The sequence below is a fragment of the Indicator indicator genome, chromosome Z (genome assembly GCF_027791375.1).
Source record: "Indicator indicator isolate 239-I01 chromosome Z, UM_Iind_1.1, whole genome shotgun sequence".
In the NCBI taxonomy this organism is placed as follows: domain Eukaryota; kingdom Metazoa; phylum Chordata; class Aves; order Piciformes; family Indicatoridae; genus Indicator; species Indicator indicator.
In genome coordinates, this window is record NC_072053.1 from 70,378,317 (window position 1) to 70,401,607 (window position 23,291).

Below are 23,291 nucleotides of genomic sequence, written 5' to 3' on the forward strand. Positions count from 1 at the left end.
ACAGACATAGCAAGCTTGTGCCCTGTTGTGCCTGCCCTTGGTCCGTTCTTGGCGTGATATTGTGTTTCCTAGTCTAATGCTAAAGACACGCTAAAACATCTCTCAAAAACACTTTGCATGCTCAAGAGTATACACAAAGCTACCTTTTACAGCACTTCCAATTTTTTTAATCCTTAAACTAGATAAGGTATTCAAATTACTCAACAGAGAATGGGAGAAATCCAGAGCAGAATACCATGAGAACATGAAGAATAAATTATTAATTCCAAATTTCTCAACATTTTAACTGTGATTTTCTGTGGGATATATCGCCACAATTCATCAGCAGACAGTGCCAGCTCAAAAACTGAGTAACAGGTAGATTTGTAACTGTAATGCTGAGACAAGTCTAGCCGGGTTTGTGAGAGCACGGAAAAATTACCTGTAATCTTTAAGAACAAAAAGAAAGAATGGCAGTAGTTTTGCACAGCAGTCATAGCCTAAGAAAGCCCTATTTTTTTCTCCAAACTATATTGCTATTCTCTATCTTCTTCAAACACGCTGTTTCAGATACCTGCATCTGTCTGTTGCCCCAGTTTCCCCTGTGAGCTAAAGGTGTACTTTTTCAGCCTCCAAAGATACACGAATTTGCTAACTCTCTAATTCAGCCAGATTTTCAGTCTGAGGCGATTTGGATTCTCTATTACAAAGTCTTTCTTACACCAAAATTCCTCAACATCTATTCTTTCAGAGATTTATCACAGAAGTCAATATAAACTGTAATGACTGACTGTAGCATTATCTAAATAATGGATTTAACTATCAAAATCTTAATATACATCCAGTCCAGCTTTGCCTATGAAAGAGAAAACTTTCTTCCACAGTTAATGCAAGATGACTAGAACTAGAAACAGATGCTCTCAACAGCAAACTTACTGCTAATTCTCCAAATAAATTAAATCACCCTCCTCACTGAAAGGAAATGCAAGACTGTTTGCTCTTTTAGTAAAAACCACTGAGAAAAATGTATATCTTTTCCAATATCACAAAAAAGCAGTTTTAATGTAAGGTTGTTAAGAGTAATAAATAATTTTTAAAACCAAGATTTTGATTTTAAAAGTAAAAAAAAAAAATTAAAAAGTGAGAAAAGATAACAAATAGTAAAACACCATGGTGGTCCATACCTTCACCAGGTTGGCTCTAATCATAAATTATTGCCAAGACAGGGAATTGCCTTGGCTTAATTATCACTGTAGCCAGCTGTTTTCTCCATGGATGCAGCAGCAAGTTTAAATTCTTGATGTCTTCCATCCCTTAAAACAGATGACCTGAAAGTCAAATGTGACAGAGAAAAAGTATTTTTCCTGAATGACCCACCAACCAGTGGCTGGATGCAATATAGGAGCAGTGTGCTGGTCAGCTTCAGAGAGGGAGGGCCTTGTGCAGGCTTCTTCAGTGGCTGTTGCTGTTATTTCAAATTGTGATTGATAGGGTCCTGAGAAAGATTGCTAGCTATTTCTGATCATAAATACAGCCACTATGACACACAGAGTGTAGAGTGGGAATGAATAGTGTGTGGACCTGTGAGATTTCAGAAGAGGGAAGTTATGATGCAGAAGAAATATAAATGAATGAAAGATTAAGCAGATTAAGATCCTACAAAGTCCTTAAGGCAATCCAACATGACAGCTGACATATCTTTAAAAAAGAAGCCATCTAACTTAGCTTGGCAGCAAACATTGCAAATGTACACATATTAGTCTTTCAAAAGTAAAGGAAAAATCTATTTCGAACAAAGAAGTAAAAGTTCAGCAATACTATTGCCTTTGGGACATAGCACTTCTGAGTAATTAGGACATAAAAATTAACATTTTACTAAATAAACAAAAACCTACAAAGGTTAAGAAAAGAGACAGACAAATGTAGTCTTTTGAGGAAAGGGAGGCTGCAGACCTCATTCTGACCCTCAGACATCTTTTGTTGGGAATGGCAGACCCCAAGGTCAAATAGCTACTCAGCCAGAGTCACTGTCTGAGCCCACCCAGGCTCAGATATTTAGCCTGCTTTAATGCATGTTCCACCATATGGTGGGCTAGAGACACCCCTGAACCAGCCCATTCAGTTTCTGTTGGAGAACTCTCACTGAAAATTCACAAAATCCCTAGACTAAAGATACAATAGGTACCATTCTGGACAAACAACGAAGCTAGGAAATGTTCCTAAAGACTACCTCGTATTTCAAGTAACTTGAATGTGATCTGGTTTGATCAGAAAAGAAAATAAATTCAGGTAAGATAACACTGATGCAAAGATCTGGGCATCTATATGGTACCCATTTTTTTCTTAAATCTTCAAGAGTTCTGTGTGGTCTAAGGAAATGTCAACGTTCACCTTCACTTTGGTCATCTTTGTGATAAAACTGCAACAGAAATTAGGCTTCCTATACTCCTTACCTGACTTGCAAACACGCTAGAATATTTACAGCAAATTGCACTCTACTGTGTTTGATCGTGAAGAGCAGGAGAGATTCAGCTGGATGAAAAGTTTGGTGGCAACACGGAAACAAGACCTCAAAGTTTTTACCAGCAAAATGCCAGAGTCAGAGTATGGTACTTAGCAATTGCAGGGCAGGTTTAGGACCGTGAAAAAGAGAACACTGCTGAAAACACGGCTGAGGTATTGGTGTGATACATCTCACCAACTGCCCTAATGGGTTACAGCAGCTTTAAGTGAAGTCTGTAAGTCTGTGTAACTTTTTGTGCATTTCTATTAGAGCTGGTGAAAAAATGTCTGTAGGCTCCACTTTTCTCCATTAAAAAAACTATCTTGTTAAAAATCAGCCGTTTTTTTTTTTTTTTGTCTTTTCAGGAATCCATCCATTTTACTAAAGTATTCAGGTTGTATTTTTGCATTACTTAAAAAGACACATTTATTTTGATGAAATGTTAGTGTTTCTTCCAGAACTTTCTAAATGCCTTCAATCTAGAGGCACCTAACCAACCCATACACGAGTTTTCCTGCTGTGAAATGAGGATCAAATTTTTTTTTAAGTTATGTTTTTTTCCCATCGAATGTTAAATCCTTCTCAGAATGTTTTCCCTTAAAGACAACTAATTTTTTAGAGGTGGACAAATGTTACTTTACTACCATAACTGTCACTGAAATCCTGATGGTTGTAATAAAAGGAATTAACAGAAACCCAGGGAAATATCTGTAGCTCAGCAAAGCTTCACATCTCCCATTGGAACATAAGATGTGCTTTACCAGCAACTGATCTTACTAATAAAAAAATGTATCCAAGTCCTGCTCACTCAAATGCTCACTGTGCATTTCTATCTCCTTTTTCTGCAGCAATGGAGATAGGGACAGAATTCAAGACAAATTAAAATAGAAATAAAATATGGAAAATAGGACCTTTTTTAATTATTAATAATACTTCAATGGTAAGCTTGCTTTTTTTTTTTTTTTTTTTTATGGTGGCCTAAAAATAGAATCAACCACCCACTGGTACTGCTATAAAAGTTCTTTCAACAGACTAATGAAAACTAAAACACTGATTTCCATAATGAATGGTGACATGGTATCAGGTAAAATGTATATATAAACTATTTTTTTAAAAAAATATTCTCCCTTGCACCACTGATTCATTAGCCTAGGCAAAAATTGTGAACTCTGGATTTAGGACTGTAGCAAATATTGATCATAGCTCTATTTCCAGATCTGGGGTTCTGTTACAGGTGAAAATAATAATAGAGCTTTTGCATGGCCTCTATTTCAGTATGAAGTTCTGTACCCATGATAAATCCACTTTTCTCTACTTTATAGTTCCACAGATTAAATCAAAACATCCTTGTAAATGCCCTGGGGTGAATAAATTTGCTTGCTTACACACCAATGGGTCCCTATATAGAAAGTACCAGGTTGAACTAGTGTTAAAATAGGGGATTGTTTACATACATCTTGCTAAATCCATACAAAAAATGTACAATATAGTAGAAACAATAAATTTATGAGTCAGAGATTTTTCACAAGATACCAAAACATTGTTTTAATTTGGTGTTAATATTTGTCTAACTAGATACTATGCCCTACTACATAGTCACTGGTAATGCAGTCCTCCCTTTCTTCACAGTAAAACACTATCTTTAGGTGAAATTAGTGCATTTATACAAGGGTACCTTATGCAGGGGAGTTAGACTAGATGACCTTTAGAGGTCCCTTCCAACCCATGTGATTCCATGATTCTATGTTAACTGTGCATTACTGCTGTTGTATAGACAGTGGCAGACAACACACAGGTGGCTCTGCTGTTCTGAAAGAACAGTTGGCCAACTTGGAAAAAAAATATTTAAGAATTGTGATTTAAGTGATACTGTGTTATTCAGTCATGCCTGATGACCTCATCAAATCAAAATTCCTAGTAACATCAATGGCTATCTTGTCTGAGCAATGACTGACTAACAAGTGCACAATATTAGTCCTGGGAGGCTCATGATCTGCATGAGGCCTGACAAAAGTTAGCTTGCTGCTAGCTATGACTGGACCTCATTTGCAGTTTGCAAAAAAGATTCTTATCCAATCCTCTACGTTTTAAGGTTTAGCATTTACATGTTTTTAGTGTACATATTGTATATACAGCAGAAAGCTCTGTGGTTTTGTGGTTGGTGGTTAGCGTTTTGAGGCTTTATTGTGTGATTTAATATAAGAAAAGTTCTAGAGTGTATGTGCTCTGTGACATAATGTCTTTATTATGTCTTGCAGAAATAATTGACCCAAATCAAGTTACTATGCGCTATATGTATTGGCTAATTAGAACCTTAAGATGCAACAAATAAAACACAGTATTGACTTTTAAATCCTCAATCAAATAAATATTTACAGCTGCAATTTGCCAGAATTATTTACCTTTCAATAAGAGATTAAAAAAAGAATATGCGCTACAGACTCGACTGAATGCCTTGGTCATCAGCAAACAAATTACAAACAGAAGAAAAAATGTGTTCTGACTATCATTATGGTCTGTAAATAGCTGATGTGGTTCTCCTTTAAAGATGTGTGATCTTCTACATTAGTACACTTTTTTAATGCGCAGTTAACCTTGAGATGGGGAATAATCTCATAGTAGAGTGGCTTTTCTTTTAGCGAACAATGAGAATAGATATTAGAGGATGTGCTGTTGTCAATGATCATTGCTGAAATCTGCCTATACCACACTGGGACAATCAATTTTGTAAATGATTGCAATAATCAAGGAAATTGCCTAATTTATAAATCTTGGCATACAGAATTTTAATGGATTCCTACATTTTAATGCTGATGCTTTCAAAGCTAAATGAATTGTTGTCCAAGCTGTCACTACACAAAATGATAAAAACATTCAGTCTTGTGGGTACGTACATCTCATGGATATTCAGACCATCAGGCACATAATCACTCATTAGTGAATTCTGTGATAGTTTCCAGTTACAAGTCAACAGTAAAAAGACACAACATCCGTATGAAAAAGCTTTCTCTGAAGTCGATGACTAAAAATAATTATTACTAAATTAATACGTTAAAAAATTTCCTAGTTTTCTTTGTCCAGGTAAGATAGAACATTCATTTACCTTTCTTCTTTATTTTCCCTTATATAAAATAAAGAAACCTTATTTCTGCAACTAAGAGGCAGGTCCAATGTCTTTTTGACCATAATCGTATCAGCGCAGGTATGGAAGGAGAACAAATGCAAGATTTGGTACCATGGCTGTTACCAGTGGGTAATTCTACCTAATTCGCTCACCAACTTGCTCTTCACACTTAAGTCAGTTCTGCAGATGTATTTATACATGCTTTGCTACTCTGAGTTAAACCTTAAGCAATTGATTTCAGCCAATAGTGGGCTGCCAGTACTTTACTTACTGCTCAATCTCACTAACCTGACATTTATGGTGTACTGATTGGCCTCTGTCAGTGGTGGTGGTTGTAAATTCACTTTGAAAAGCTTTGTGTTAACAGCCTTCAACCAGGCTCTGAGATGAGTAGGAGCAGGCAAGCTGACAATTGCTCGACCTCCTGCCCTTATTACAGTGAGTAAATCAGGCTTTGAGCCATTAGGCTGGAGCCCGAGGCCTACACAAAAAGGATTGACATGACTAAAGGTCAACCTCTGTCACACATGTGTAACAATTTGGATAATGGAATTCTGTAACTTATCTGGAAAAGGTGCCAAAGCCATGGAAGGAAATTATACCTTGGGCTGAATTTTCCAGCTTTTATGCTAAGCAGTTTCTTAAAAGTTTGCATTTTGAAGTCCATGCATGTTTGATCCAGTGAAGCCTGGGGGACCAATCCACATAATGCAGATATTGAGACAATTCAGCAAAATATTGAACTTCATCACCAAAAGCAAATGGTGCAGTTTCAGCTTATCAAATCTATAACCAATATATTATTGGCATCAGGTAAGCAACACATTTTGGTTACCCATATATCTAATTAAAATATTGCCTTTATTCACCCACTGAATCAAAAGTCGATAGAAATAATTCACTGTTAATGGTATCATAAATTAAGAGTAGTTTCAGGCCTTACAAACTAGATTTCATCCAACACTGGAAATTGATTCCACTAACTAAAAAAAAAAGTCAAGTGTAATATTGGTGATTGAATCACTTCTCAGCAACATGGAAAGGCAGCGGTCAAATAAGGACAGAAATCAGCTTTTTTAATTTATTTGTGCTCCGTTTCAGTATTTTTGCATATTATATAATAAAATCTCCAAGGTGAGATTATGTGCCATGGAAAAACAGACAGTCCCTCCACGATCTGGCAATTTAGATTTTTTTTTCTGGGAAAAGCATGTGTCTGGATGCATACATGTTCCATGAAGTCCATAAAATTATTGTTTTCAGTAACACTGTTTAGATTCTGGGGCTATATCCTACTCCCCATGACAGTTCATTCCAAACTTCACTTTGTTAAATAGAAAAAGAATTGGTTCCCATGACAAATTAGATAGATTCTGTTGCTTGTGTTCTTAAGCTAATTTATCTGTTCAGACATATAAGTAGTATATGTATATGGAATAAACATGCCAAAGACACAGAGATACATGAAGTAAAGGTGTGAAAAGTCTTATAAATATCACATGGTTTCTAAAACAAAAATCAAGGTTTATTTTAGCTTTTCTATCATCAAACACAAAGTAGTTTTCCTATTTGGGATCCAACTAACTTTATATTGACCTTAAGTTATTTGGAAAAATGTGATACTAAGTGATCCAGAAACACTAATGTTAGCAAGCTGGTTTATAGTGGCTTAGCTGAATTTTCTCCTAAGTTACATAAATTAAAGAAGTTGTGGCACTGAATGTTCTCGTTACTGAGCACAACATTAGAGGTATTTTGAGTAGGCAGTGACATTAAAATTCATGTAAAAGTAAAAATTATTGTGTTTGGGGGTTTTTTAATAAAAATAAATTCAAGGGTAGTACACCACACAAAATCTTCAGAAAAGGCAAAACTACAAGAATGGCACCAGCTGTTACTTTCCATAATTTAAGATATAGTAGTAATATAATAGTATAATAGTAATATAACTAAGGGTTCTTTTCAAGACAAAATTATTTTAATTTAATGAACATGACATACTTGAAACAGAGTTGATAAGCAGTCTAGAATACTAGATGATGGATTGCTGACAAATATAATTTTCACTTTTATAGAACTACAACATGCACAAAATTTTATTCCTCAGTGCTTTGCTATAACAGTGAATTTAGTCCAGAAAAACAGACAAGACAATCCAAATACATCTCTACCACCATAACTGAAATGAGTGCTTCATTTGAAAGGTAAGGATTCTCTCTCCATATTAATTTGTACAGAAACATATAGTGCTGCTGCATGGCCTTAAGACAGCCTGTGTTTCAGCAAAATGCCCATTCTTGCTCCAGATGAAATCAAAGACACTGTTTTCTCTGACTTCAGATGAGGCATAAAAAAATCCAGCAAGTGGTACTTTATTAAATGGCATGCACACTTTCTAGAAGTGGCAGTTAATTCTACCCATTTAAGGGAAAATCAGTAACACAGGTTTAGCATTTTGTAATTATTAATGAATGCCCTGCTATATATAAATGAAGAGAGACAGCAAACTTTTTATCAGACAAATTAAGATATGGAAACTTTTAGTTTCTATCTTTGATATGTCTATCAGTAGAAGCTTTTTTCAACCAACCTGAATTTGCATGGTAAAATCTATTTACAACTTAGCTGTTTCCAGAACTCACAGTTTAGTTTGGAGCCTGAAAAACTTTCAATACTATAATGCACAACCCTTTAAAGCTTCTGATTTTTATTCTAACAGAATCTAAGTGTATATTGCATACATTCCTTAAGTCTACTCTTATTAAATTTTGATGTTAAACAGAAAGGGGAAAACATGTGCAACCAGATTAATTTATCTCCAGGGAGCAAGGACACATTAATAATCGAGATAATGTTTTCATATATGTTGGAATTGAGTGTGCCTTTTCACTTCTTTATTAGGGTAAAATTATCTCATTCTCATCAGTGAGACTTAATTGCTGAGAAAGTCTCTGTTTTCTTTGCAATAACAAAAGGATTTTTCTCATTACTTAAAAAAAAAAAACAAAACCAGAAGATTAAAAGAAATCAGAAATATTATCAAGCAGCACTGGAATAAATGCTTGTATTTCCAAAGAGGGTATTTACTTAATACATCCAGTCCTGCTTTTGTATTAGAAAAAAAAAATCTGAGTTTATTGTATTTTTATAAAATACAAGCAAATTCTGGGCTGGATAGAAGTGGGCCAAAGGGGAAAATAAAGAACTGCAACTAAGAATTGCTAATATTTTTAGCTTTCTGAAGGGCTGATATTTCTGAAAGTTATAAAAGGTTATCTTGGTTGACTGCAAGAGAACTCTATCATAATTTCCCATGAACGCCCATAGGCGTCAAGGCCTGTTGTGAGGTAATGGACTGGTATGTAATTTACTCTGAATTGCTGTACATTCTGCTGTATGGATTGCATACAAAGCAAACATTGAGTGCATGGCAGGAACACTTGTGCAGACAGACTGAAGCATATTTCCACAGCATTGAACTATACATCAAATGCAATGCTTCTGATGTTTCCCACAACAAAGAGAATTTTAAAAGCCACCAAATCAGTAACTATGCATCAAAGTCTTTGTAATAGCCATTCTATTTATCTGCTGTATACTGAAAACAAAGAACTGTAAATGAAAACAAATATCTATCAACTTTACTTTGCAGCGCTGAGAAAAAATATCCAAATACTATTTACAGAACTAAGAAAAGGAAGTTCTCTCTGCAAGGTCCACCAAGACCTAACATTGAGTAACTGATCTGTGGATATACATGTATTTGCAGCCATCTGACAGACTGATGGAAGACAATTGACTAAAGTCACAAGCTTATAAAGGGACAGTGATGAGATAGTCCTTTAATGTTTACAAGTATTTAATCTGCACTCCTATGCCATACAGACTAAAAGAATACAGACTGTTCAGATACATACTTTCAGTTTCTTTTATTTTCATTTATCAAGTTTATAAAATCACATGCACTTTTTATTATTCCTTTGCTGTACTTTTTTTCTTTATTGAACATCAGTTCTCTATTAGATAAAACATACCAACTTGAAATACAAAAGAAATTGTAAATGCCCAAAACTTCTATGTAGAGCTGAAAGCATGCAATTTTTTGCTAACAATTCTTGCCATCAATTTTTGCCATTAGTAGTAATAATCCAAAACCATGAGCTGCTCACAATACTTCCCTAACCCCCCCTGAATTTTATTATTATTTTTAAAATAATTACTTTAAAATACACACACTTATTTTTTTAGCCAAAGGAAATCTGTGTTAAGAACAAAAGAGCAAACAGACAAGAACTCAGCAGACAGCCATCAATTGCCTGAATCTGGCACACACATCAGTATTTTTATTTTTACTTGATACATTTTTCTTCTTTGCTTTTGGCTTTCCTCCCAGCAACCTTCTTTTTTTCATTGTTTTTTAACAATTTTTAAGCTTACCTGAAATTAAGCTAAAAAAAATGGTTGTTTAAAAAATATATTACCAGTATTTGTAACTTAACTTGTAAAAAATTTATTAATAGTTAAAAAAATTAAATTTATAATGTAAATATTTAGAAGTAATGTAGAACTCTCTAATTCCTTTTTTTTTAAGATACATTTTAATGGTTTATGTAATTTGATGATCTAGAGAGCTTATTTTATTATTTTATGTTCTGTTAATTACCATAGTCTAAACTCTGAAGCCCCTCTTAGCAATTAAAATAAAGCCCCCAATGTCATTATAAGGTATTCCATTAAAAAATATAAAATAATACTACAATAACATCCCTAGGTTCTGGTAGGCACAGATTTAAGTCCGATTAATGAATATCTGGTATACAAAATAAATTTCATCCTCACTGAACACAACAGCAAAACTCCCCAATGACTGCAAGTCATTCAGTGTACTGAGTACATTTAGGTGTGCTCTGAGAGTCGTTAATGTGAAAATCTCCCTCTTGCCACAATGACTCTTTCGAGTAAATTATTTGAGACAAAGACCCTGATGTGTTATTTACTATTTATTTGTGTATAGAAAACGCATAGGAGCTGTTACTCACAGAAGGAAGTCCCATGTATTGGATGCAAAAATAGAACATGATGATTAGAAAAGGTAATCATCAGTCCTAAAGTTCTGATAATCTAACTATTCGCAAGTTTTCTGTGAACAAGTGCTATACACAAGACCCTGGCTCCACAACAACAAATATATTTTTTAAATCCTTTCACTTTTACTGTACACCCAATGAAAAGAGCAAAACCACTCTTTGCATATTCATCTTTCACTGAAATTGTTGTCAAACCCTGGAACAGCCTGCCCAGGGAAATGGTTAAATTACCATCCCTGGGGGTGTTTAAAAGACACATAGATATGGTGCTAAGGTTTAGCAGCAGACTTGGTAGAGTTAGATAATGGTTGGACTCAATGATTTTAACAGCCTTTCCCAGCCCAAACAATTCTATGATTCCATGGGATCCCAGTCAAGTTTCTAACCAGCAGGCACATCCCCTTATATTCTGAAGATTCAAATTTAATCTACATGAATATATATCACCTGCAGATCTACAGGCACATTTTTATTGACACTCTGTAGCAGTTAGTCTTGAGGTGAGCAGAAGCTGTATCTACAAAGGGCTAAGCAGAATTAAGAAACTATGCTTCCCAGCACAAAGCAAAGAAGAAATGAATGACAAAAGATGAGGTAGGCAGTAGCTGATACACACAGGTATTAGATATGTTCCTTAATTATTGTTATATCTGTTTGTAAAATCAGCATATGTTGTCTTTTCTTTCTAAATTAACTTACCACAAGATGCTGTTGCTGTCATCTGCATACAAACTATACCAAAGCATAAAACTCCAGTGCTTCACTGGAGAAAATGTATGTGGTCGTGAACAGTAACAGCCATGAATGCCCCTGTACAGCCAAAGGAATATAATGACAGGTCTGTGATCTATTCTGGCGTACCACAGTCAGTGTCTATCACAAAATAAACCAAACTATCACAGCCTGAATGTTTTCATATTAACTAGCACTGCTACCTTCTCTAAGATGGTGACACGTAAAAGGACATCTTCGGAGAACTGAAAGCAGCATTCACTTTCACACAGAATCACTGAAAGCATCATTGAGAGAATGTACAGTCAGTGTGAGACCAGAGCTGAACTAAATTGTGTACAAGCACTATGGGCAAACAGTAGAGCTGTAGGACAGGCATGTGATTCAGAAGCTTTCTTGGATTGTCTGCAGGCCACAGCAATGATACAATATGCCACCTCAATCCACATGTGTTATAAAGACTAAGATGATACAGCTGGAACTGTAACTTGAGAGCTCCATCAGCATGTTTTTAACTCAGGTCAATATGTTGCAACTTTAAGCCATCTCTGGTCACATCTTTCTATTCTACATTACAGTACCTGCAACAATCTGCTTCTGCTCTTCCTATGCAAACCAATTGGAGCTCTTAGGTTTCTGTTGGTTAGTTCTAGCTACCTCTAGTGCAGCCAGGCTTTTGCTTGTACTGGTTACATTTTCTGATCTTCAGGATTAGCTTAATTAAATTGTGTTGGCTTTTTCTCACAGCTAGCGACCAGTATTAGTACTACATACAGTTATGCTCAGTGCTTACTTCAAAGCAATGAAATTTTACAAGCAAGGAAAGATGATGACTTACTTCCCACAGATGCTGAGTGTTTCTGATGGCTCCCGTTTGAACCTTCTCTGGCAAGAGCAGGACTCCCTGAAAGGGCCCAATCCAGGTACCTTGCTGGATCCGCTGTGCCGCACAAATGCCATAGGCCAGGCCAGGCACTGTGCTGGTGCACAGACACACTTCCCTGGGCAGGTCCCGGAGCCACTCTGGGATCTCAGGTGGAGGGGCAGCTGCAGCAGCACTGCTGGTGCCCACCAGACGGCGCAGGGAGTGGAGGGGCCCGTGCATGGGGCACTCACCATTGCGGTTATCGGCACACATGTCACATCCTAAGGGACACAGAGGGAAAAACACACTCAGTATGGTGCTGCTGGCCACGATCACTTCCATGGACAAGGTCATGCATATCCCTCTACTTTTCGTATCATTTCATGGCAGCTCAGCACTCATAGACAACATGCCGTTTTGTATGCCACTTAGGATGGTTTTCCTAATCTCACCAAAGCCCTTAATAAGAAATCCCAAAGGCTGAGCAGAAAACCTGTAGATAATCTGCAAACCCGGTGTGTTCACATACCTACGAAGACTAATTTATTTTAACACAGTTCTTAAAGATTCCTTTTTTGACAGTCTAAATAACCCATTTAAAACATTACAGTGCATTGTGGTGGGACATTTTAAAACACAGTCATAATGCCTTACAGGCTCATTTATTTGCCTTACCACATTTCAGCCCAAGGATTTAACTGGGACAGAATTTAATGACATCCTTATTTAAAATGAACATTTGCTCTACATTTTTTTACATGAATATGCATGTGCTTGACTGTTTAGAAAATAAAATAAATAAGTAGAACCTCATGAATGACAAACAGAGCACACATGGACATTTACTTTCTTGTAGCTGAATCTAACCTTTAAACTGAAATTATGTAGCAAATAATATTGATTTCAAGCTCAGATTTGAAAATTTTCATTGAATGTGAATGAATCTTTTCTGTTTGTTACATATAGCTGAGACTAAGAAAAAAAACAAACACACACAAACAAACCCAGGATGTCTAGTTTTGTGAGCTCCCATGAAAAAAGACCAGTTTGTAAAAATGGTAATTTTCCCTAACTGCTCTTAATAATGGATGATGTTTCTCTATTTTGGGAGATCCTACTGTGATTCTTTTCTGAGCAAAGAAAATATTGGTTAAATGTTTCCACTGCATGCTTGCATGTCTGCCGTGAATACACAACTTCCTGGAAAATGTTTCATGCTCAGGATATCCATTTCTCTGGAAGTATGTTGAGTTAACGTAACAATAAATCTATCTAAATAGGTTACCATCTTCTGTATATTTCATATTTTTATCACAGCAAAGGTATTCATGTACATTTATTCCAGAAATACAAAGAAAAAACAATAACTATGCCACAGTACTCATGTAGAAAGTCCTAGATCTTTCCCCTAATAATTTTATACAGCCTACACCCATTCTTATAAAAATGAAGCATAGTATTCACCACAGAAGCTGGAGCTTCTTGGTCTAAGCCACAGATTTAGGCTTGCTGGATTGCTTGCAACCAGTTTCAGTTCTCAAGGGGACTGACTCAGCAGTTCTTCTTCAGAGGTAGATACACTATGCATTATGTAGTCCTCTTTCCTACAGAGCCTTCAAAGGAAAGCCTTCCTCTCTATTCAGAAAAAGCTACTAAAGGATAATAAAAGCTGCATCTTCAAAACATGGCCTCTATTCTCATGCTCCAATTTTAGATACATTTTCTAAGCACTATGTCCAGTCATCCTCTTTTAATTTGTGCCATAGAAACAGATGCATTCAGCAATAAGACAATATTTGAAAGTTACATGTGGAAGCTAATTTCCGTCAAAATTGTTACACCTTCGAGTCCTGCAGGAAGTGCACCTGTCCTTACTCGGTGGTCGTTTGTCCAAGTTCTCTACCCATAACATTGTTCAAGGATCTTAGAAAGCAAGCAAGCAAGCCCTGAGTTGTGCATTACCCTTATGATGTCCCTACAGAAGAAGGCCTGTGTGTGGAACTCACTCCATGCCATCCACAAAATGCTGCACAGAGGAGACAGAGCCCTTGCTGGCACCACAGCATGCCCCAGCATCCGCATGAGAAGCCCCTTGGTGGGGACCGTGCTTGTACTGGCCAAAAACGTGCTTTTGGCTGGAGGGTTACAGCCTTTCCTTAACAGTATAATCCCTGTCGCAGAACGACTCTTTTGTTGGGTTAAGCCGCAAATGCAGAGGGGTTTTGCTCATTCAGCCATGTCAATTAGAGGTGGCTGGAGGATGAAATTTGCAGGACTCCAGGGAAAAGGTTTCTGCTTAGCTCTGAGAGAAGATTATTATGTGGCAGATATTCCTACAACCACTCCCAGGCATGATGAACAAAAAGAAGCAAGCACATGTTGGGGGGGGGGTTATTATTATTGTTGTTATTTCCACAGCTAGTTTGGAAAGTGAGGTATCACCACAACATCTTTTTTTTCCCTCTTGGAAACCAATCATCAAGAAACCCTGTGGTTTTGGCATATCCAATGATCTCAGGGGCCGGCTGCATTGGAGTTTGGCATTGATCTTGTAGGAAAGGATCTCAAATAGGGAAAAAAAAGGGGGGAGGTGGGGAGGTGGGGGTGAAAACACAACCCCAAACAGAATGGCATGTGATACACTTTAAAAAAATCTGGCATCTTACCATGCAAGTTAGAAAAAAAAAAATCCAACAGGAAAACTGAGGGCTTAGAAAGAATACCTAACCATGATGTAAATTAGAACATAGAGCAGGACCATGAACCCAACCTGCTCGCAATTTATGATGATCTTCTAGATGTGTAACGCTCCTCCCAACTACCTAATTATTAATTGCTTTCTTGAAGACACCCTGTCTTTGTAGCAACTTATATGAAATGTACTACAGCATCTTCCTGACTCCACTAAGGCAATTTCAGGGTCATCTTCCTGCATCCTGCCACCACACATGTATAATTTTTCATGCACTCAGCTTTTAGTATCTTCTGAGAACAAGGATTTCTTCACTTCACCCTGGCAATATGTGTGCATGAGTGTGGATAAAGCATTTTATTTCTACCTTTTAAAGGAAGAGAAATTAAGACATTGATGAGGAGCATAAATGAACCTTGTGTCACTGTCCTCTACCCTTACAGAAATTAAGTCATACATGGTGATATTTATTTTCCGCTATCCAAAAACACTGGTAATGTCTTAATGTTTGGCAGCAGCAGTATCTCATCTCCTGCTGTGTTCCTTTCCCTTTGTCCTGCCAAAGCTCAAAATTTGGAAAAGTGGACATCTTCTGAAACTGTTTTGGCTTATGGCTTGTTGACAAGAGGGAAAGAATCTGTCTTTAATACTAAGTAATAATTAGATTTGTCTTGCTTGAATTCTTTATACATCTAATTTTAGGTTTATGAAATTGTACAAGTAATACTTAAAAAAAAAAAAGCTCCATAAACATTATAAAGGAGTGGAAGCCCTACTAGATATATTTCACCATTCCTTGAGTAAAAAGTTACTATCATCTTTTTCTCTTTCATGACTAAAATTTCTGTGTAATTATACATGAAAGATTTTTACCCAAGCACACTTTCACTAATGGTATATCACCCGTTTAAAGATAGCCACTATAAGTAGTGGATTAGTCTGCCTCAAAGGGCAGCGGAAGGAAATCTTTAGTATCAGACAACAGAAAAAAAGGAGCATTTCAAGACTTGCATGCTATCCCCTCTCACATAAAGGAGCAATAACATCATCTTCTTAGATACTGCCAAGTATAATCAACTTGCCTAATAATACGTAAGAGAATGAGGTTTGAGTAGGAGAATACTTTGGTCCACTGACATCACTAGGGTCTGCAAACAGGATGACAACCATCAAGAACTACACAGGCATGGGGAGTTCAGGCAACAGGGATGTGGTGAGACAAGAATGAGCTTTCCAGAAGACTACCACACAGGGTAATAAGGGGAGATGCACTGTGCTCTTCCTTCTATTTTGACCTCAAAGTAGCTTGCGTGAGCACAGGCATCCAATCACTGCTGAAATTAGTACCTCCACTGGTTGTAATAACATTAGTTGAGCTCCAAATCAAGACAAGAAGCAGGAAATGTGGGAAAATTGAGGGATTTGTTGAAAATGGAAAAAGCAAGGAGAACTGCAGCCAGAGCAGAATGTCTTCTACTAAGATCAGGAGATGTGACTGTTCCATTGCAGGCCCAGATGCAGCCAGACTCTTTGGAAAGAGGTCAGTTTCTCTCTTTATGTCTTCATGCTCTATAGATGGGAGCATTAAGGCAAGAAAGAAGAAAAAAAAATATTCCTAATGGAGCTGTTTCGTGTGGCTCTTTTGGGAGACTACAATATGCTATCATTTATTTGCCTCCATAAAAGTGAACACAATGTAGTGCCAGCACTATAACACCACATGAGTACACTTAAAAGTACTAAACCTAAGCAAAAGGGACAAGACATATCCTTGCTCCCAAAATAGAATTTTAAGCACTCCCTGACCTAAGTAACACTTATACTGCATATTTTAAAGGAAATCTCAGGGGGAAAAGCTTTTGTCAGCTAAAGGTAGGGTTCAACATAGTGTTTTAACCAGCAAACCAGCTGTAACAATAAATGAAAGAAATACATTTTTGTCTTGGCAATAATATGCTTCAAAGGTGCAGTTACACTGGATACCTGCAGCTTGCTGGTATTAAAGAAGGTGGCCTCTTGACCCTCTGCTTCATAATTCACGGCAAGCACACAGGTATCCAGTGTAAGTGGCCATCATTTCACATGGTATTAGTCACTTGCAAATATAAATCACTGAAGCTGGCCCTTCATTCCTGCCTGAGCCCGAGTACCTAGCTAAAACGGACGACAGGCTGAGTGAAGCAGTATCGTTTCATTTCCTGAGGGCTGGAGCTTGCCTAAGGATCACGGGCTCTTCGTGCCTCGGTTTCCCCATCGACGAGCTGGTACCGCTTTCCTTCCACTAAATAAATCACAGGATTTCTCAAAGTGCCCTGATTTAAGGGCAAGCTTTCAAGGGAACGAAACACAGATGCACTTTCCCCTTGGGTTCCTTTCATTTACTTTTTTTTCTTTTTACTTTTTTTTTTTTTTCATTATAAACATTTGTTGCGGAGAGCGGGACCGCTGCCCCAGGGGGCGCATCGAGGCACAAGGGTGCAGAGCCACGGCCAGCACCGCGTCCCGGCCGTTCCGGCCCTACTCTGCCCGACCGTTCCCGGGTCCCGGACCGCCCCCTCCCCGGCCTTTTACTACCTCGCCCCAGCCCGGCCGCAGTGGAACCGGCACCGCGGAGAGACGGAGGCGAATCGTTGGCCCCGCTGCTCTGCCCCAGGCAGTGTTTCCGCGTCGGCGCAAGCACTGCCGCAGGGTACGCGCCTCCTGGTTGGAAGATCAATCAGAAAGAACCCCGCGTCCCCGGTCGAGGGGTCAGGCCCGCGTCAGCTCCCCCGAGGATGACAATGTGAGACATCCCGGACCGTGGAACGGAGGTTCTGGGGCACCGTCCCGCTCGCCGTGCGGCTTTCGGATTATTTTCGTCGGGCGGGTGGGGGGCTGATTGAAGGAGGTGAGTTTGATTTTCCCTGCCTTCGATTGAAGGAATGAATGAATTAAATTTCCGTGTCAGATATTAAAAGGGAAGGAGAATATTGTGTGTAGATAAACCTTGCCACCCCCTGCCCCTGAGAGACCCCCATATACCGTGTAGAGATGATGAATAGGCTCTGGGAGAGGAGATCGAAGTTCAGTCCGCACCAGCTCCACTCTCTCCTACAAAACTATAGGGCAATTAATTGTGGCTTGTCCCCTCATCCTTCATCTCCTGGTGGCACATATCGATGGAGATTACTGCTGATGGACCATTTTATCACCCTAAATAAACAGTCACCACCTTCTCTAACCTCAATCTAATGTATGGCTACCTGCTATGTTTAAGGGTGCTGGGTAACTAACGATGTAAAATAGCTAAATCATACAGGTTACTAGCAGTCTACGGAAAAAAAAATCCAAATATTCCCCACACCGATCCACCTCACGACATGTTACATATACACCGTCTCCCCGTAAATTGAATGGGGAGAGGCGTGTAAACTGCTTCCTTGCATGACAGTTTAGTTTTACACAGCGTATTTATTACAGTGGCAGGTTGGCGCTTTCTGGCGAAGGTAAAGGAGACGCAGATTTCTCGTGGCGAAAGTCTCTCCCCGGCAGCCAGGAGGAGAGAGACAGCCTACACGTGAGGCAGCTCGCCCCGCACCCTCTGAACTCACCCTAGGAGATCTGGCCTCGCAAGCGCCCCTCCTCCGGCGCCCAGAAGCACCCTCAGCCTTCTAGCTTCAGACCTGAGGAGAGCACGGTCCCCAGCTGGCTGACTCTTTATCAGGAGTTTAACATAATCCCCTTTACTTCCCTGGGAGCAAAGGCTGCAGGGCCCTAATTAGGGGGTTGTTTCTTGGTTGTTTGTTTTGGTTTGGTTTTTTTTTTTCTCCCCTCTTTAAGTTTAAAACAATTACATACAGTCACTTAACCCACAGCTCCTTGGCGGCCCTCGTCGTCCCCTCCCCCGCCTAAGATCGTGCCATAGTCAAAGACATATGACGATCAAGACGTGTGTCTGTAGGGAAGCCGCTGCCCATCCGTCTTGCCACAGCGGCCGCCCGGCGCCAGGCCGGGCCGGGCGCTGGGGAACTGGGCTGGGCGCTGCGCAGCTGCGGCAGTTGGACCAGGCACTCGGAAGCCCGGAGGGCAGGGTGCGAACAGTCGGCAGTCCCGGTGCCTCCCGAGCTCTTCGGGAACGAAAACCGCTCCACCACAGTTCCCGCGGAAACCGCGTGCCTGCCAGGCTCCCCCTGCCTCGCGACGCTGGGGCGGGCTCCCGGGAAGCAGCCGAAGACACCAGCAAAATCTACCGGTGCCTCTCCCGAGAGGGTGAGCACTACGGACTTATACTGCCGCGACAGTGAGTGGGTTATATGGTTGGTCCCAGAGAAGCAGATGCTTGGGGGAGAGGGGAAGCACTTGGGGAAGAAAAAAGGAACGGGGCACTTGCTCGGTTCGTGCAGAAGGTACGTCTAAAACTAACACCCGAGAAACAGCCGGCAGCCAGGGGCCTGCCGGCAATCACAAATCGGCGGATACAACCGGGCGAAGTCGAGGCGGGGGGATCGTACCCGGCGGGGTGGGTCTCTGTGCCAGGCTGAGAACCCCGTTTGTTCGGAGTTTCGATGGGACTGCCCGGAACTAGTTCAGACAGCAAGCAACTATAACTCAAACTAAAGTCGGTCGCTCTCTCCTCTCACCCTCGACCCTCTTTTTCCGCTAAAGGCCACCTCCTCGGGTACAGAACGAGGTGTGAAGGACGGAGTCACAGCAGCTGAAAGTCCTGCTCCTTGTGTCACTCCCGAGGCGCTCGGGCAGGGGTGGCCAGGCCGCTCCCCGCAGCTTGCTCTGCTGCGCCTCACACGGTGCGTGAGGGCGGAGGGGGTGGTACGGCATGGACCGTAGCTCCCGCGCCCCTTCCTCACTTACGGTTCTCCCTTTTTTTGGGGGGTATGATAAGAACGAGTGGTCCCAGAAGATCGAACACTCGGTTTAAAAAGTTTTGCTCAGAGAAAACAACCGCTGGAGCGAAAATTGCCTTGTAAACTGGTTCAATTAAAAGACTATTCAGATATCGTTGTAGTAAAAACGGGAGAGACAATTGTGGCAGCACCCTGCCCCGACCTTCAGATGGCGAGCGCTGCCCTGTCCCAGCCGGACGCGGCCACGAGCGGCCTCTCCGCGATCGACCGTTTGCTTCGCGAGTCCACCTTCAATATCACGGTGGAGAAGAAACCGTGCAGGCTTCGCCTGGGACTCTGCAGCATGCTATTATTCCGCTCACTCCTTAAAAACGTTCCCCCAGCAAATCGCTTTTTTATCTTTCTTTCTCGTTTTAAAACCTTTGTCTTGCAGATTTACAGAGCTGCACCAAGAAGTAAAACATGTATTGTCTGAACGGTTCGGCTGGCGATTAGAAGTTCATTTCAGATTCCATTAAGTGGAATTAAGTGAAATTATGCTTTCTACACCCGAAAATAGAAAATACACTAACATGTTTCACAACAGAGTAACGCTAAGCATGAGGAAGTCGCTCAGAACAAGTTGGTATCCAATATTTGCAGTGTTTGGGGGGATGGAGGGGGGAATTCCCATCAAAGAGTCAACTTTCCTTCTGCTTTTTAAGACATAAGCACAATGATTAAGACTATGATAGTATTCATGCAGTTTAATTAATACACAACAGTTTCATGGAAACTTTCAAAACAAACTCCACATCTGAAATGAAATGATTCTGTGTTTTTCTTGGACATACGGTTATGAATCACTGTTTTGGGGCATCAGTTGTCTGTTCAATAGCCTTCTTTAAACAGACATTTTGGGGAGGTTGGAGAGGAGAAGGGCCATATAGAATTTTGAGAAACAATAGGGGGAAAGTGCACATGCTGAAGTCATGTTCCAACGTTTATCTGTGTGCTCTGAATATCAGCAATAAATCTGATTAGAGTTCATCTACTTATTTTCACCTGTAAAGTTCCTTGTTTATGTAGCATTGACAGATGCAGGAAGGAAAGACAGGAAGAACCAAATTCTAAAATCACAAACCTCTAGTTGATATAGGGGATGGCCCTCTACCCTCAAAACACTGTAACTGGCAACGGCAGTATTAAACATTTTCTAACCACTAAGTCCTAAGTGAATTCTGACACTCAGCTGGAGGACCTGTTTTGTACAGAAAATCATTTTTTCTTATTAAATGACCATGTCATGCTTTCTTGTAGGGGTGAAAACTAAAAACAGCGAGGTGTTAACGAGGTCTGAAAGGAAAACCGAGATAAGAGGAAGGAAAACTTCCCTATTCCATCTGATGAAAACTGCAATTGTTCCCCTACCCAGCTCAGAGGACTAATTGAGTTCTGGATACCCCGCGAAGCCCGGGCTTTCCAGGAATTAACACAGCAAGACAAGCAAGGCAAGAAAGAAACAGCAAGTTTCTCTGAACCATTTCTGAAACAATTTTCCTAAGCATCCCTCCAACAGAAATTTACCTCCAGAGCATCCTTCCCCATAAAGTGTGCCTTCCAGGGAAGGATATGGGTTTCAGACAAGGAAGGTTAATACCACGGGGTTACCTCCTGAAAGCACTGGGAACCACGCAAAATCAGCTCAAGGGAGAGAAGGGCGGATCAGGGGATGCTCCTCGTGGAGAGAGGGGTACAGGCACTGACTGCGGTCCCTAGGCTGGCACGGCACAGGGAGAGGTGAAGGTTGGAGGTCGGGGAGTGCATGAAGGGACATGATACGTACTGTTGTTGGGGTCACTGGTGTGCTGATTCAAAGGGATGATCTCCATGCGCTGCTGCCCGTACAGGTAGTAGTCCAGCTCCTCGGCCGTGCACCGAAATCGAGCGGCCCCGCGCTCGCCGCATTTGCTGCCGCCGCTGCCGGCCCCGCACAAGTCCTTGCCCTGAAGGGGAGCGGGCGCTCCCCCGGCCGGGGGCTCGGAGCTCTGAAGTGGTCCAAAGACCGGGAGCTGGGGCACCGGCAGGGAGGTCAGGCCGGCCAGAGAAGCTGCTGCGGCGGCGACGCAAGAGGACGTGGAGGAGGAAGACGGAGTAGATGAGGAAGAGGAGGAGGAGGAGGAGAGGGAGGCCGGGCGCTGGCGGAGACTATCAGCCGAAGGTTCGGCTCTTTCGGGCGGCTGGAGCTGGGCGAGGGCCCCGCTGCTCTTGAGCTGACTGTTCTGCGGGAAAAGCTGCTGCCAGTGCTGCAGATAGGCGGGATCCACCTTGAGGAACGCGGATCCGCCGGGGTCACCAGGCTTCAGCATCGCGCTGCCTGCGGAGCGGAGAGGAAGGGGACAGCAGACGTGAGACCCCCGCCCCGCCCCAACCGGGCCACCCCAACCCCGCTGCGCTCCCCACGCTCCGACACGCTGGCCCTAGACTTCCCGTGCCGGCTGTCCTATCTCGCAGCACGGACAGGGTGAAGCGGCGGCGGGCCCCTCGCACCCGCGGCCGCAGAGCCCGCTGCCCCCAACGGAGCGCAGCTCGCCCTGTCCCCGGTGCAGGCAGTGTCTCTCCCTTTGATTCCCTTCGCTCTCCCGCGGGAGCAAATGCTTCTCCAAGCTGACAACGGGGAGGAGGAGGAGAAGAAAACTTCAGCCCCACGCACACGGGCGCAAGTCTTTTCTTCCAGCCTCTTCTGATTTCCACACAAGCGTTTGCAGGAAGAGGAAACGACCCGGCAGTACTCTGCCCCCGGGCAAACGTACCCACTACGTCGCCGGCCGGGCTGACTGTGCCGGGAGAGGCGGAGGGGCCGGGGTCGTGCGCCTCGCCGGTCAACCGGTCCCGGAGTTGCCTTACCTGAGAGGGGTGCGCCTTGAGGGGCTGTGGCACGGTCGGCGTGGGGAGGTGTAGGCAGTCCCGGGGAGTCTCCAAGCCTGCGGAGGGTTGGGAGGAAAGACTTTCGTGGTCTTTGTCCACAGGAAAGCGGGCTGATTAACTGCCAGATGCCGGGGACCGGCTAGCTCCGAGTCGCCGGGCTCCCTCTGCCGTGGCTGCGCATCGCAGTCGCGCCCGGGCTCTTCGCTCGGCTCTGGCAGACTCCGAGCTGGACACGTGGGTTTTACGACAGCGCAAAATACAAGTCTGTGTGTGTGGTGTGTACGAGAGGGAGGGGAGGGAGCGAGAAGTTACCAGCGAGCCTGAACGCAGAGCCCTTTTTTTTTTTTTTTTTTTTTTTTTTGGCAACTTCCCCCACTTTGTTCCTTACTCAACTTTTAAAGGTGTTCCTTTCTCTTTCTTCCCTCCTCTTTTCCTCCCCCCTCCTCTCCCCCTTCCCTTTCTCTCTCTCTTCTGCCTCCTCAGCCCCAGGTGCACGGTGCCGCGGGAAGAGCAGGGCTTGGGCTTTCATCCTGGTGGAAGGGGAGCGATAACCCGGAGCAG

General features: G+C 41.6%; 1 protein-coding gene across 1 annotated transcript in view; it reads right to left on the reverse strand.

Annotated features, from left to right (window-relative positions):
- PRDM6 (PR/SET domain 6) overlaps positions 1–22,171 on the reverse strand; it is a 74,295-nt gene extending 52,124 nt beyond the window's left edge. Inside the window, exons 1-2 of the mRNA XM_054398108.1 lie at positions 21,649–22,171; positions 12,264–12,571 (exon numbers count right to left, since the gene is read on the reverse strand). Of these exons, the coding sequence (XP_054254083.1) occupies positions 12,264–12,571; positions 21,649–22,171 (831 nt within the window). The remainder of the gene's footprint in view (positions 1–12,263; positions 12,572–21,648) is intronic.
- Between the last annotated feature and the right edge of the window lie 1,120 nt (positions 22,172–23,291).